The 14,551-nt window shown below is 36.9% G+C and overlaps 1 protein-coding gene across 6 annotated transcripts in view; it reads left to right on the top strand.

Annotated features, from left to right (window-relative positions):
- Nucleotides 1-617: 617 nt before the first annotated feature.
- The window catches only part of LOC107776387 (rho GTPase-activating protein REN1-like), a 68,952-nt gene continuing 55,018 nt past the window's right edge, over nucleotides 618-14,551 (top strand). For 5 of the 6 annotated variants that reach the window (XM_075236865.1, XM_075236867.1, XM_075236868.1 and 2 more), the window contains exons 1-6: nucleotides 747-918; nucleotides 1,014-1,085; nucleotides 1,590-1,626; nucleotides 3,586-3,662; nucleotides 9,507-9,577; nucleotides 9,685-9,763. In XM_075236865.1, coding sequence (XP_075092966.1) covers nucleotides 889-918; nucleotides 1,014-1,085; nucleotides 1,590-1,626; nucleotides 3,586-3,662; nucleotides 9,507-9,577; nucleotides 9,685-9,763 — 366 coding nt within the window. In that variant the 5' untranslated portion in view covers nucleotides 747-888. The other variant, XM_075236866.1, reaches the window with a different exon arrangement.

A 14,551-nucleotide genomic window follows, 5' to 3' on the forward strand; every position in this document is an offset into this window, starting at 1 on the left:
AAAGACATGACGCAAGTAGAACCGCAAAACCAGGTTCTACTTTCTCAACTTCATTATTATCTTTTATTGCTTTTTCTATATTACCTTTTATATAGTCCAACTTCTATAAATGATAGGATAGACGTTCCATTAAAGTGAGGATCATCTTCAAAATACGCTTCATACATATTTGTACCTTATTAAATTAAAATAAGTAAAAAAATTACATATATCTTATAAAAATTTGATTGTTCATTTTCGTAATCTCAGATGATATTGATCCATCTTGATAATTCGTAAAAGCTTATACTTTATTATTTTTTCATGTATATATCATTATCTAAAGTTTTATTTAATAATATTAATATTAATTTACAAAATATATATTATATAAATCAATAAACACGTACCGAGAGACTAATTTTTATTAAAATCTTTTTAAAAGAGAAACAAAATTTAAAAAGTAGCCCCAAGAAAGGGCTAGTTCAAGAAATGAGCAGGAGAAGAATTGCCTCCAAAACAAGGTGCATATGTTCAGTCAGCAAAATAGGAAGAGACATATACGGGCGACGTGTCAGCAAAACAATAAGAAAAGGTCTCCCCAGGGATGCTCCGTTAAAGTTGGCGTTTGTCTTTCTTCTTTGCTTGACTTTCGGTTTTTCGTTACCAAAAAGTCCTCCCAATGCGACGTCGTTGTCACTTCATTTACACACCAAAAAAAATAAGGCCAAATTGAATATTTTAAATTCAAAGCAAGTAAGAAAGTACGCATGTATTATTTCTCGTTCATCGCTGCAGGAAAAAAGTAATATCTTCATTTCGTTTAATATGGGTTTGAATGTGCTTGTCCTCAATGCAGGATAATTTGTGTTGTTGATAGCGAATGCGAACCTTATTCACGCCGAGACCATGACTAATCAAAATGCTGACGCTCCCCAGGTAATAATCATTTTTTCAGTATTTCATAATTGGAATTTTTATGGATATTATGATTCTTCTTTGATTTGGGTTAACACACATTTTTCTGTTTTCAGGTAGAAGTGGGTCGTCAGCCACCTGCACCACCTGGGGCGAATGATCAAGCACAGTTGCATTCTGGGAATAAGGTAACTCTGGTCTGTTTACAACTCTTAATACATTTCCACTCTGTGCTTAACAGTTCATATACTAGACAAGACTCTATTTTCTTGTTCTGGATTTTCTGGATCAAAGTGATTATAAGCATAATTAGTCCTTGCTACTCGTTCAGTGTTTGCGTAAAGCCTAGTCCATTTGATGGTAGCTCTCTTGCACAACAAAGAATGTAATGAGAGCAATCAGTGCATCTTCTAAGTTATTGTTCTGTCATTATGTCACGGGCATTACTTTTTATGAAAGAGATAATTTCTTTTATAAGTCTGTATCAATTAATCATAGGGAGAATTGCTGTTTTTCTATCGAGCCTAAATAGCTTTTACTTCACTTTATAATGTTCTTATTACTAATATTCAACCACTGGTAGAATTTATAGTTGATATACCTTGTATGGATGACAACAACGGGATTCGTTGGAACTTTTTTTTTTTTTTTTGATGAAGTTAAATTTATTGAAATGAAATTTCTCTTGGCAGGTTTACAAGAGTGGCCCTCTATTTTTATCATCAAAAGGTCAGTCTTCCATCTTCTATGCTGAATTTTGGCATAAACTTAGGAAATGGTCTTGATCTCTCCTCTCTTCTTCTTGCGTCTAGCTTTTGCTTATGATTTAGAAGTCATATTCTTCATTTTCCTCTTGCTCTCTGATGCTAAAATGTTAAATGTTGTCTATATAGTTAAAATCTAAAACATATTATGGGGTTTGTCTCTTGGCATCCAATTGAGTTGGAGTTAGAATGCAAGGTGAAAGGGTGCTGTTGAGGGTTGTGGATAGTGGATAATTCCTATGTTTCAGCTCTATATCTGAAAGCTTCCGTAAGTATTCATATTTTTAAAAGACTAACACACTTTTATAGGATTTGAATACACATCTTTTTCTATAATTGGTTGATCTGGGCACTTTTCAAAGAGACCATATATTAAAAAAAGGGAAAAGGACCAAATAAACCCCCAGTACTATAAGAAAAGGTTTAAATTTATCCCTCGTTATACTTTGAGTCCAAATATACCTGTTGTTGTACTATTGGTTCAAAGTTTGTCCAAATTGGACATCCAATCATATGTGGCACTGACATTTGATGAGGTGGATGCTACATGGCTTGCCACCTCAGCGCCCCTAACCATTTTTTCCCTCCCTTCTATTTTTTTTCCACCACTAAAATTTTCTTCCCCTCCACCACTATTACCACTACCATGAAAAATATTGTATTTCAAATTTTTGTCTTTTATATATGGATTAAGGGCGCTGAAGTGGCATGCCATGTGGCAATAGTGTCACGTAAGATTGGATGTTCACCTTAGACAAACTCAACAGAAGAGGGGAACTTAACAGAAGAGGGGTATATTTGAACCAATAGTATCACAATAAGGGTACATTTAGATCCAAAATATAACGAAGGGTATATTTAAACATTTTCTCATAGTTCAGGGGTATATTTCGCCATTTGCAGTTAAAAAAATTAAGAAAAAAGATGGATTGAACCCAGTGCTGCAAACTAAATGGAGTCCGTAAAAATGGGGCAATAGATGAAGAAGGAAAATTTTGAGGGTTAATGATCTCTGTCTTAACTATATGGACTTCCTGAATTTGCTTGCTTTACAGCCTTCACTTTGTTTTATTGCTTGTGTGGTGCACGATCTACTCTTGGCTGCACAAATAACATGGTCTTGCTACCTTTTTATTTGACACAACCTACTATGGTGACCCATAATAATGCTTTCAGTCATGTTTCATCAACAAAAAGTGAAAAAATAAAAGAAAAAGAAACCATGATAAGTTCAGTTTCTGTTGTTCTTCCTTGAGAACCAAAAGAAAGCATCTTCCACAAGAAGGTCTTTGTATTTAAACCTCCCATGCCATGCTTGAAGTCTACCCTCTTGTAGTAATAGTTTTGAGTGATATATTTTTTGACAACAAGAAATGGTAGTGCCATATATATCATTTATTTTGATATATATTATTTTGATTTATCTACAGATACGTTCAGCGGTATATCATTTAATGCAGATTTCTCTTTTACTTTTGAGGATGGCGTCTCAGTTCTTTTCTCATTAGCTAAAATATCATTGTTATTTTATTTTTCTGCATGCTGTCTTATTAAATATCTTTGGACTATAAAACCTTTTTTTTCATTGTTTTAATATTTCCACTTTCCTTTTTTCTTTATTGACAAGCAAAGTATTTATATTTCATTAAGTTGTATTTCTAGATAGATAGCTGCTTTTGTGTTTCCTGTCTTATGCTTTCTTTTGTTCTATATGATTTAAAGTCTTGTATCACATTATCTCAAGTGAGTACTTTGTAATGTTTATGCTTAAAATATGTGTCACGAGGTTCGTGTGAATGTATATTTGATAATTAGGTTTATGTGAACATTGACAAATGTTCTATATTTTTATTAGAAAGCAAGAAAAGTAAGAGAGATTTTTCATTATCATAAAATTAGATGTTTCTGATTTCTTTTGCAATAGGAATTGGTTGGACATCATGGAAGAAGAGGTGGTTCACTCTAACAGAAAACTCGTTGGTCTTTTATAGAAGTGATCCAGTGAGTTTCCTCTCTTATAACTGTACCCATGATTGTTTGTTACTACTATGCTTCAGACTCTGTTGGTTACTAGCTTTATAAGGCATTGCCATTTGTAATCCATACCATAATTGTCTTAGTAAGCTTTCTGGATCACTTCTGTTATACCAATTCATTGTGGGAAGGAATCTGAATATGAACTCTTTATATATATATATATTACATGGGTTAATAGTTAGAAAATTATTAGTTTGGGGTTGTTTCCCTGTATGAAGCTATATAGAAGGTTCAAAAAGACAACAATATTCCAAAAAAATAATAAATAAAAACTAAAAAGGAAAAAAGGGACGAGTTACTGTAAGATAGTTCAGTTTCCCAACCAATCTCCTATATTTCTCTGGATCTTCGAATAACTCACCGTCTTCTTTTACGAGTTGTGTGTTAGGAACCATTGGCATGCTGCATAGTTTAGATCCCAACTTTCCAGTTTCAGCTAACAAGTCAAGAGTATATTTCCTTTGGGACAAGAAGATGCCTTTCTTGCTCCGTGTAACTTTAACTCCCAAAAAATACTTTAGTTGCCCTAAATCTTTCGTCTGAAATTGAGTGTGAAGGAAAGACTTTAGAGTTGAAATTCTTGTAATATCACTTCCAGTAATAACGATGTCATCAACATATACTACCAATAAAAGAATACCATCATCAGACTTTTTATAAAACACCGTATGATCGCAATTGCTTTTCTTCATCCCATATTCTAGAACAGCCTCACTAAATCTGCCAAACCAAGCACGAGGACTCTGTTTCAGCCCATAAAGAGATTTTCGAAGACGACATACCTTTCCACACTCCCCCTGAGCAACAAACCTAGGTGGTTGCTCCATATATACTTCTTCCTGAAGATCTCCATGTAGAAAAACATTCTTTATATCAAGCTGATGCAGAGGCCAATCATAAGTAGCTGCCATGGAAATGAATAATCGAACAGAAGCTAACTTGGCGACCGGGGAAAAAGTATCCAAATAGTCGACTCCATAGGTCTGTGCATACCCTTTTGCAACAAGGCGTGCCTTAAGGCGAGCTACTGTCCCATCGGAGTTAAACTTAACAGCAAATACCCACTTGCACCCAATAGCCTTTTTGTTAGTGGGCAGATCGGCCAACTCCCAAGTACCCTTCTCATCTAAAGCCATCATCTCTTCTATCATTGCATCATGCCAACCTGGGTGGGACAATGCTTCACGAACAGTTTTAGGTATCCTAGCAGAATCTAGTGATTCAATAAACGAGCTAGAAGAAGTAGACAAATGGTCATAAGACACAAAAGAAGAAATAGGATAAGTACATTGTCGTGTACCTTTGCGAATGGCAATAGGAAGATCCAAACTAGGATCTGAAACACAGGAGGTTGGATCTACCGACGAAGCAGAAGTAGGTAAAGGATCGAGTTCTGATGTTTGTTGCCACCTGGTATACACACGAAGAACAGGTGGCTGCTCGGATGGTCGATCGAGGGAAACGGGTGACTGAGGAAGAGGTGTTGGAGAACTAACTGGATGTGTGACAGTGTAGACGAAAGTATCATCTTCTTCCTCAGGACTGTTATAAACATATGAAGAAAGGAACGGATAATTTTCATGGAATGTGACATCGGCAGACACTAAGTACCTTTTGAGATCTGGAGAATAACACCGATAACCTTTCTGAAGACGTGAGTACCCTAAGAACACACACTTAAGGGCCTTTGGATCTAATTTAGTTACTTGTGGACGAACATCACGAACAAAACAAGTACAACCAAATATTTTGGGTTCAATAGGAAATAATGGCTTAGAGGAAAAAGAATGTTGTAAGGAATATTACCATGAAGTACAGAAGATGACATACGATTTATCAAAAAACAAGCTGTAGAGACGACATCAGCCTAAAAACATTTTGGCACTTTCATTTGAAAGAGGAGTGCTCGGCCTACTTCAAGAAGATGTCTATTTTTTCGTTCCGCAACCCCATTTTGAGAAGGGGTGTCAACACAAGAAGATTGATGTAGAATACCATTTGTAGCCATATAATCTTTAAACAAATCCGAAAATATTCTTTTGCATTGTCACTCCTTAAATTACGAACGGAAACATTAAAATGAGTTTTTATTTCAGCACAAAAAGCACAAAAAATTGAAAACAACTCCGAACGATTTTTCATTAAATATAACCAAGTAACACGAGAATGATCATCCACAAAGGTAACAAAATATCTAAACCAGTTTTAGAGATAATAGGACATGGACCCCAAACATCGGTGTGAACTAACTCAAAAGGTAAGTCGACCTGTTTTTGGAAGGCGATGGTGTTTAGCAAACTGACATGACTCACAATCTAAAGAGGAAATACTCTGAACTGAGGATATAACTTCTTCAAACTAGACAAGGATGGATGACCCAATCGACAGTGTACATCAAAGGGAGACAACACAGTTGAACAAGAAATGGATTTCGGCACCTGTGATTCAAGAACATAGAGACCCCCAGACTCAGAACCTTTACCAATAATCTGCTTCGTCGTAAGATCCTGAAAAAGACAATAATTGGGAAAAAATAAGACACAACAATTTAGAGTACGAGTAAGTTTACGGACAGATATTAGATTGAAAGAAAAATCAGGCAAATTTAAGACGGAACTAAGGGAAAGAGAAGATGTTGGGTTAACAGTGCCAGACCCTAAAACATATGAGGTAGACCCATCGGCTAAAGTAACTGTGGAACATTGGGTATGTGACTGAAAAGTGGAAAAGAGTTTAGAGTTACCTGTCATATGATCTGTGGCACCAGAATCAATGACCCATTTGGATGACGAAGAGAGGAGACACTTAGTGGTTTTACCTGACTCGGGGATAGTATTGATAGGAGGAGATGATGACTGAGATGGTGAAATAGTCTCGGAAGTGGCGATGTTGGCATACTGAGATCTTTTGTTCTTATTCTGAAGCTTCACACAATAACGTATGGTATGACCGAGGTCATGACAATAAAAACATTCAACTTCCCCTTGCTTTAGGTCTCGACTATCGCTACTTCGATTGTGATTACTATGACTCCTATTCTTTTGGACGCGGCTAAGCAGAGCACCACTATCGATCGTGGCTGTCGGACCTGGATGAGACTTTTCAGTACGCAACACTCTTGTAAAGGCCTCTTTCAAGGAAGAGATAGCAGTCCCAGATAAAATCTGCGATTTGGCCCCTTCGAATTCGGGAGAAAGACCAGAAAGGAAACTCATGACCGCCAGTTGTTCACGCTGAGCCTGTTGTACCTTCACATCTGGACTAAACGGCAATATAACATTAAGCTCATCATACACCTTCTTAAACTCTGAGAAGTAAGTGGTGAGAGAGCGATCTTGCATGGATGGATGGTAAAATGCCTGGCACACATCATACATGCGAGACAAGTTTCCTTTGCCAGAGTACAAAAAATCTAAATAATCCATTAGATCCTTCACATAATCACAATGAGAAACAAGATCATTTACCTCACTGTGCATCGAATTCTTGATTTGGAGAAACAATTTTGCATCCTCCTTTAACCAGACTGATTTAGTCTCATCCTTGGGTGGATCATCAACCAAGTGGTTCTCTTTGTCGATGCTCCGCAAATAGAGACGGATCGTCTTACTCCAATCCATGTAATTGGAACCCATGAACTTATTCTCCGTAAGTTTGGACATAACCGGAATGACATCAACGGTAGGTTTCGTTTCAGTCATCTTGCACCCGAATAATAGCAGAATCAAATAGTCAAGAACAATGCAGTGAAATTTGAACAGTGCAGTGAACAGTGAATAGTAATATTTGAACAGTGAACAGTGAACAGTGAACATTGCCGGAACAGTGATCTTGGAAAATGAAAGTTGTCAGGAAAAAAAAATTCTGACAGTACCACTTTGGTCGGAATAGTGAATAGAAAAATCTGTAAAGAAGTGGTCGGGGCAAAAAATGACCGGAAATAGTGAAATAGAATCAAAGCAGCGAAAGACTGTTCTGAACAAAAATAATTTGAACGGGGAAAAAAAAATTCCCAACAACAAACTGATGAAAAAACTTCAATGCTCTGATACCATGTTAGAAACCAAAGAAGTTCTATATTTCATATCTAGAAGAGAAGATTACAAGGCCTATTTATAATACTAATTCACCTAATCTATTAGTTGCCATATACCTAATTACACCTACTATACAACTCATATACATGTGCTAGCTATGATGTAGTACATGTGTATACATGTGGTACACAACTTGTATTACACCTACTATACAACTCATATACATGTGCTAGCTATGATGTAGTACATGTGCTAGACAACTTGTATGTCAACACCTACTACCAAATTATGAGAAAGTTCAGGCAGTGCCAGCCCTCTATTTGGTCAACTTTACCATTTGAGTTTTGTTGCTGATGGCTAATATGTTATGATGCAATCGAAGAGTAAAAACTTTTTGGTGCTTAGAGTGAGAATCATGATTGACAAGGTGGGTTGCTCTGATGGTAAGCACCCTCCACTTCCAACCAAGAGGTTGTGAGATCGAGTCACCCCAAGAGCAAGGTAGGGAGTTCTTGGAGGGAAGGATGCCGAGGGTCTATTGGAAATAACCTCTCTACCCCCAGGGTAGAGGTAAGGTTTGCGTACACTACCCTCCCCAAACCCCACTAGTGGGATTATACTGGGTTATTGTTGTTGTTGTAGTGAGAACCATGATTCTTGTACTAGTGATGTTGCCATGGCCTGAAAGCATCTTCTATCTCAACTGGTAGTATCAATCTTAGCTAAAACTTTGTGTTAATTAAACAATCATTACTCTTTATGTCTTCTATCTGAGAACGATGTCTTGACCTGCTCTAATATCCATGTTGTTTTTAGTGAGTTAATTTGGTCAAGGATTGGAAAAATATATGATCTAGAAGTTTAACACATAATCTGTTACACTTGATAATGAAATCTGTATGCCTGCTAAGAAGATTGAACAAGCAGCCTCTATATGAACTAGTGAAGTTTGAATCTCATTTTAAAGAGTATATGGTTACGGTACATTAGCTTTTCCCTTTCTTTTTGTTACATCATTTTTTCTTTAATGTGGGATCTGACAAGTGTGTTCTTTTCAACCTATGTCAAAGGTAGGTAAGCCGGTTTCTATTACTATATTTTAAGGATGCTTCCAGGCAGAAGAAATTCCTTCTCCCGAGTCTTCTTTTTTATTTGTCATGTAATTTGTATGGGTCTTCCAAGCTTCAGAGTAATCCAGCTAACACCTACTATTGTACTGTTTACCTAAGAGCTGATTCCCCATTGAATGTTTATTGATCACCTTTCCTCTTCTTGAGAAGAGGAAAGGCTTAATGTGAATAATCGCAGTCAAAGGGCTTAATGTGAATAATCGAGTAGTTAAATGGTTTCAGAAACGCCTCTCACTTGCAATTTAATTATGTAAAATCCTCCGAAATTTTCTAGGTTCATTTAAAGAACAAAAAGTTAAAACTGAACTTCGAAATGCTTTGCCTCATATAGTTTCTTGACATGGGGTTAAACTAATATCGAAATATACAGTTGATTTGCCTCATTCAGGCCTAAAGTTTGTCATTTACTCATGAAAATTCCCATTGGCTACACAAAATCGCAGAGACCAGATTCTTGATACATTTGTATTACTCTGTTCAATTTCTTGCTTTGACTTTGTAGTAGTATCAGTTGTTCCACAAATCCTATTTGTTAGTGTTCATCTTATGCACCAAAATGCAATATCTTCACTGGTGAAGAATTTGTTGATTTATTAGAAATTATTCTGTGTTACTTCATCTCTTTGGCTGATTCTTTTCAGAATGCTGCTCCGCAAAAGGGAGGTGAAGTGAATTTAACCCTTGGAGGTATTGATCTCAACAATTCAGGCAGGTTGGCTAATTATTTCTTGCTATGATTCATATAGTTACTAGTGTGGCTTTCTTTTCTCAAGTGACACCAGAGTGGTAAATGATGCTATTTTTCCTCTGATTTTTCAGCGTGGTTGTCAAAGAAGATAAAAAGCTGTTGACTGTGCTCTTTCCTGATGGCCGTGATGGACGATCTGTCACACTTAAGGTGCCCATATTTTTGGTTGCTTCTTTTTAGCTTTAATATTGTTTTCATATTCCTGTTAAACTTTGATATTCATTCTCTCATGCTGTTATACATGCAAATAGAATTTGCTCTATATTGCATTGATTTGCGGTCTAGGAAGGGAAAGGAAAGACAGAAAATATGCGCTTACACACTTGCCATTCATGTGTGCTTTCGGTCCGGAGTTGCGGTGCTACTTCCCATTCTCGTTCTTGACTTTTAGCTGCATTACTATTTAGGGTGTTAAATTTAGCCCACAAAAAGTGGGCAAGCCTAAGGAGAGGTAGAGGTAGATCGAGGAAGAATTGGGGAGAGGTGATTGGACAGGATATGACACATCTCCAGCTCACCGAGGACATGACCCTAGATAGGATAGCGTGGAGGTCGAAGATTAGGATAGAAGATTAGTACGTAGTCGAGCGATTTCTCTCTTTTCTGTAGGAGATCATGGTTCTAGTTTAGAGCACTTCATCTGGTCCCTCTTTTCTTTATCAGTATTTTTGTTATTATTCTATTATTATATTATTCTCCAGATTTATTACTATTATTGGTTTTTTTACTTTGGTTATCTTTACTATTTTGCGGTCAATACTTTTTTACCCTGGTATTTTTTAAACCTGTTCCAAAAATATTTCTCTTGAGCAGAGGGTCTAACGAAAACAGCCTCTCTACCTCTCACAAGGTAGGGTTAAGGTCTGCATACACCCTACTGTATGAGGTAAAATTAGTTAGCGATATGTGAATGAATGACAAGGAGACACGTGTAACCGGAGACAGGTATTATGTGAGTCAGCTAATAGTTGACATCTTATACAAACATGAGTCCGGTACCGTGTAAATTCCGAAGGCATGGGAACCAATAACAAAGATTTGAAAGAAAGATATCGTTTGAGAAAAACAACATTCAATGAACAGCCGTTACAAAGAATCTCTGTATTAATAGCCAACCGTTATGCAGCCATCAATGGCAGTTTTATTCTCATTCAAGAGGAGCTTGATTTCGGGATCTTGTCTCTCTAAATAGAGCTATAAATAGGAGAATCGGTATCCATTGTAAGGCACGAAAAATCATCTATACTCAAAGACTGTAACTTGCTATCATTCTATAAAAATACCTGCTTTTTTTGTTCCTAACATTGTTCTTATTATCGCTTCCGAAGAGGCTCGTCATACAGCCAGGCTTGTATTTCCTTTAAGTTATTTTATAATCTTATTTTTTTTCTTACTTATTTCATATTTCTAGATCAAATCAATTCACATGTCTATAAACCACGTTACAAATTCAACTGTACCGTTTCACGGGTAAACAGTTTGGCGTCCACCATGGGACATATACAATTGTGTAATTACTTTGATCCATTCATGTGTCTCTAACAAAGTTTGATTCTTTCCTATTAGCAAAAGAAAAATCAGATATGGCAGCTAACAATGTAAACAATTCCTACAATATTGGAGCACAAATCGAACGTGAGGATGTGTTCCAACGTGATGATTCAACTAGCAAAACTCGCAACGAAGAAGATGAAACAACTCAAGTTCGCGAAAGTCAAAATCTGGCATGTAAGAAGTCCAACTCCTGATGATGCGGATGATGAACACGTTGTTCGAAACGGTCAAAATTCTGAGGGACCAACAAAGAGAAATTATGAATCACCTCTCAAGGCAAGACCGGGTGATGGCAGAATTGAAGCAGGACCTTTCGGTTGCTTCCAATAAATCAAATGGAGGAGTTCGGATTCCTCCCAGCGTTCCTGCAAATCAAACAGTTCAAAGAACCGGTAATGACGCTCCAAAGGAGGAGTTCAGTTTTAACGAAGCAGGTGGTACAGATAGTGGATCTAGGAATGACAATAATGATAGTGATCCTTTCAAAACCGAGCTCATGAGATTCATGAGGGAAATGAATGAACGAATGGACCAAAATGCTAAAGAATTTCATGCTCGAGTGGATTAGATCCTGGGAGCGGCATCAGTGCTAAAGGGACCGGATTCCAAGAAGTATACACTGTTGCCGTTCAAACCAAGTTCGGCCCTAGAGTTGATTCTAAAAAGATTTAAGATGTTGGATATTTCGAAGTATGATGGGACTTCGGATCCATAGGAGCATATCACGACGTATACTACGATTGTAAAGGGAAATGACTTGGCCCAACACGAGATTGAATCTGTCTTGTTGAAAACATTTGGTGAAACCCTGACGAAGGGTGCTTTAACTTGGTATTCTCTTTTACCTGAGTATTCCATTGATTTTTTTGAAATGCTTGCAAGCTCATGCTGGGGCAAGAAAAGTCCAAGCAAGGAACGCGGAAATATTCAGAATAGCCCAAGGAGAATTCGAACTATTGCAAGAGTTCGTGTTCCGGTTGATGTTGTTGCTAGCAGTACCGGATGAGTTGGCAGCTGAAGAGTTTACAAAGGGTCTCAACCCATTGAGCTCCAATGCCTCCAGGAAATTGAAGGAAAGCTTGTAAGAATTTCAGGCAACCACATATCGCTATGAGTCAAAGATTAGAATAGAAGATGATCAACTGAGTTCCTCGGTATCTTCCAAAGAACGTAATCGTGATCAGAATCAGGAAAGGTTTAAAGCTGATGTTGATGCAGATCGGAGATCTTCCACAGGTCGGTTTCAGCCTTACAAAAGGGCTGATGGGCGAAAAAATAAAGGTTTTCAGTCATCGGATAGGTTTGCTTCCGATAGAAGAATGCATCGTGGTCGAAGTAGCAGAACTTTACAAGAGAAAGTAGCATCGGAGTCCTGAGATTTAGCGTATCCTCGGTTATCCGACTACAACTTTAACATTAGTTTAGTAGAGTTAGTGTCGGCTATGAGAAACATTAAGGAGGCTAGGTTTCGAAACCAATTCGATCGGATCCTAGTCAAAGGGATCCTAATCTATGATGTGAGTTTCATGGAACACATGGTCATATGATTGGGTACTGCCAGCACCTTCGTGAAGAGGTTGCAGCGTTGTTGAAGAATGGTCACCTTAGAGAATTTCTAAGTGATCGGGCCAAAAATAATTATGGAAAAAATCGAGACACTGGGGAGCCATCTAAACCGGCTGCAGGGTCACCTCGTAGGACGATAAACATGATTTTTGGCGGTGACAAGGTAAATGGGGTCACATTTTCAGCAGTAAAGAAGACGAAGATATCGATAACTCATGGCAACAGGATCCGAGAAGCTTTAGAAGATGACATCACTTTCACAGAAGATGATTGATAGACTTCTTCCACTGTACAATGATGCTCTAGCAATATCTCTTAATGTTTTATATTTCAAAATTAATCATGTGTAAGTTGATCCAGGTAGTTCAGCCAATATCATACAATGGAGAGTTTTAGAGAAGCAAAGTTAATAGGGGACACATAGTTCCGGCAACAAAGCTTCTGGCCGGGTTTAACTTAACAAATGTAACGACCCCGGGATAGATTCTACTGCCTACACATGCGGAAGGCGTAACGAAGATCACACGTAACGGCGGATCGAATTAGAGGCTTCCCAGCATGTCTATTTTCAGATAAGCCACAGGATCTTCATAGCAATAAAAGAGGGTACGAGCACTACACTTTGGATCTCAGATACGGAAAGATTGTGACTAGAGCAGATTCTAAATTGGGTGACCAATTTAATCTCCTATACAAATACCAAGTTTCACTTAATCACTCCCCTATTGGATCTAAGATGCTGTTATTGAAGATAATGAAATCTTCTTCAATGCACACTTATGTATATTACCAAAGAGGACAGTAATTATGCAACAAATATTTTGAGCTATGGATTCCCGTTTTAGAGCTTAATCCTTCTTATATTGATATAGCACGTGTAGGCCTAGCCAACAATCTTTCATGGAGTAGTTTCAAAATAAATACTAGTATTATAATTAAGTAACCAAATTGGTTGCCAGCTAATCATAAATGACCAAGAATCATTTGTTTGTTTGGTGTCTTGCTACCACGTGGGGGTGGGGAGGGGCTTTAATCTTATCCCATAACCAATTAATTAATTAGGTAATATTCTGTTACCCAGTAATTAACCAATTACCCGTATAATTAAGAATTATCTCAAATTACTTAAAATACTACTCACTTTTAACACACTTTATACCTCTTACTATCATGGTCATGTGATACCATATAAAATTAATACACACACTATTATTTTATTAAAACATCCATGTAAAAATACACATATTTTCTTAAATTCTAAATTTCCTAATCTCAAATAAAGAGTACAAATTTTCGTACACTTAATTCTTAAAATGGTAAAAAGATAACCTTCTTTTCTTATGAGAAAATAATTTTTATTTTTACAATAAAGAAAATCTCATAAACTATAACATATTATGTGTACAATTTAAAGCATATTCGGAAGTAGTAATATTAATAACTATATAAAATTATATATATATAAAGGTTATTAAACTTGCGAGGTGTAACATCCTTCCCACTTTAGAACATTCGTCCTCGAATGTAACTCTTAGAGATTTTCAAAATTTTCACTAGGGTCTCCTCTGTAACTAAACTAAAACCAAATCTATATCCGAAGTCTCGACTATTAACAACCTTTTGTACTAGAGTATCTTGTATCTTCCTAACCTTTACCTTACTTACCCTTCAATCTCGCATCGTATCTTCTGTTTCTTTCATAACCTCCCTTTAACATAGGTGAAAATTACGCCTTAAAGCTCTACTGTAATACCTGCACCTCTAGTGCATACAAAACCTGGCGCAAACTTCATATTGACTTCTTGCGGCTCAGCTCAA

The sequence above is a fragment of the Nicotiana tabacum genome, chromosome 18 (assembly GCF_000715075.1).
Source record: "Nicotiana tabacum cultivar K326 chromosome 18, ASM71507v2, whole genome shotgun sequence".
Classification (NCBI taxonomy): domain Eukaryota; kingdom Viridiplantae; phylum Streptophyta; class Magnoliopsida; order Solanales; family Solanaceae; genus Nicotiana; species Nicotiana tabacum.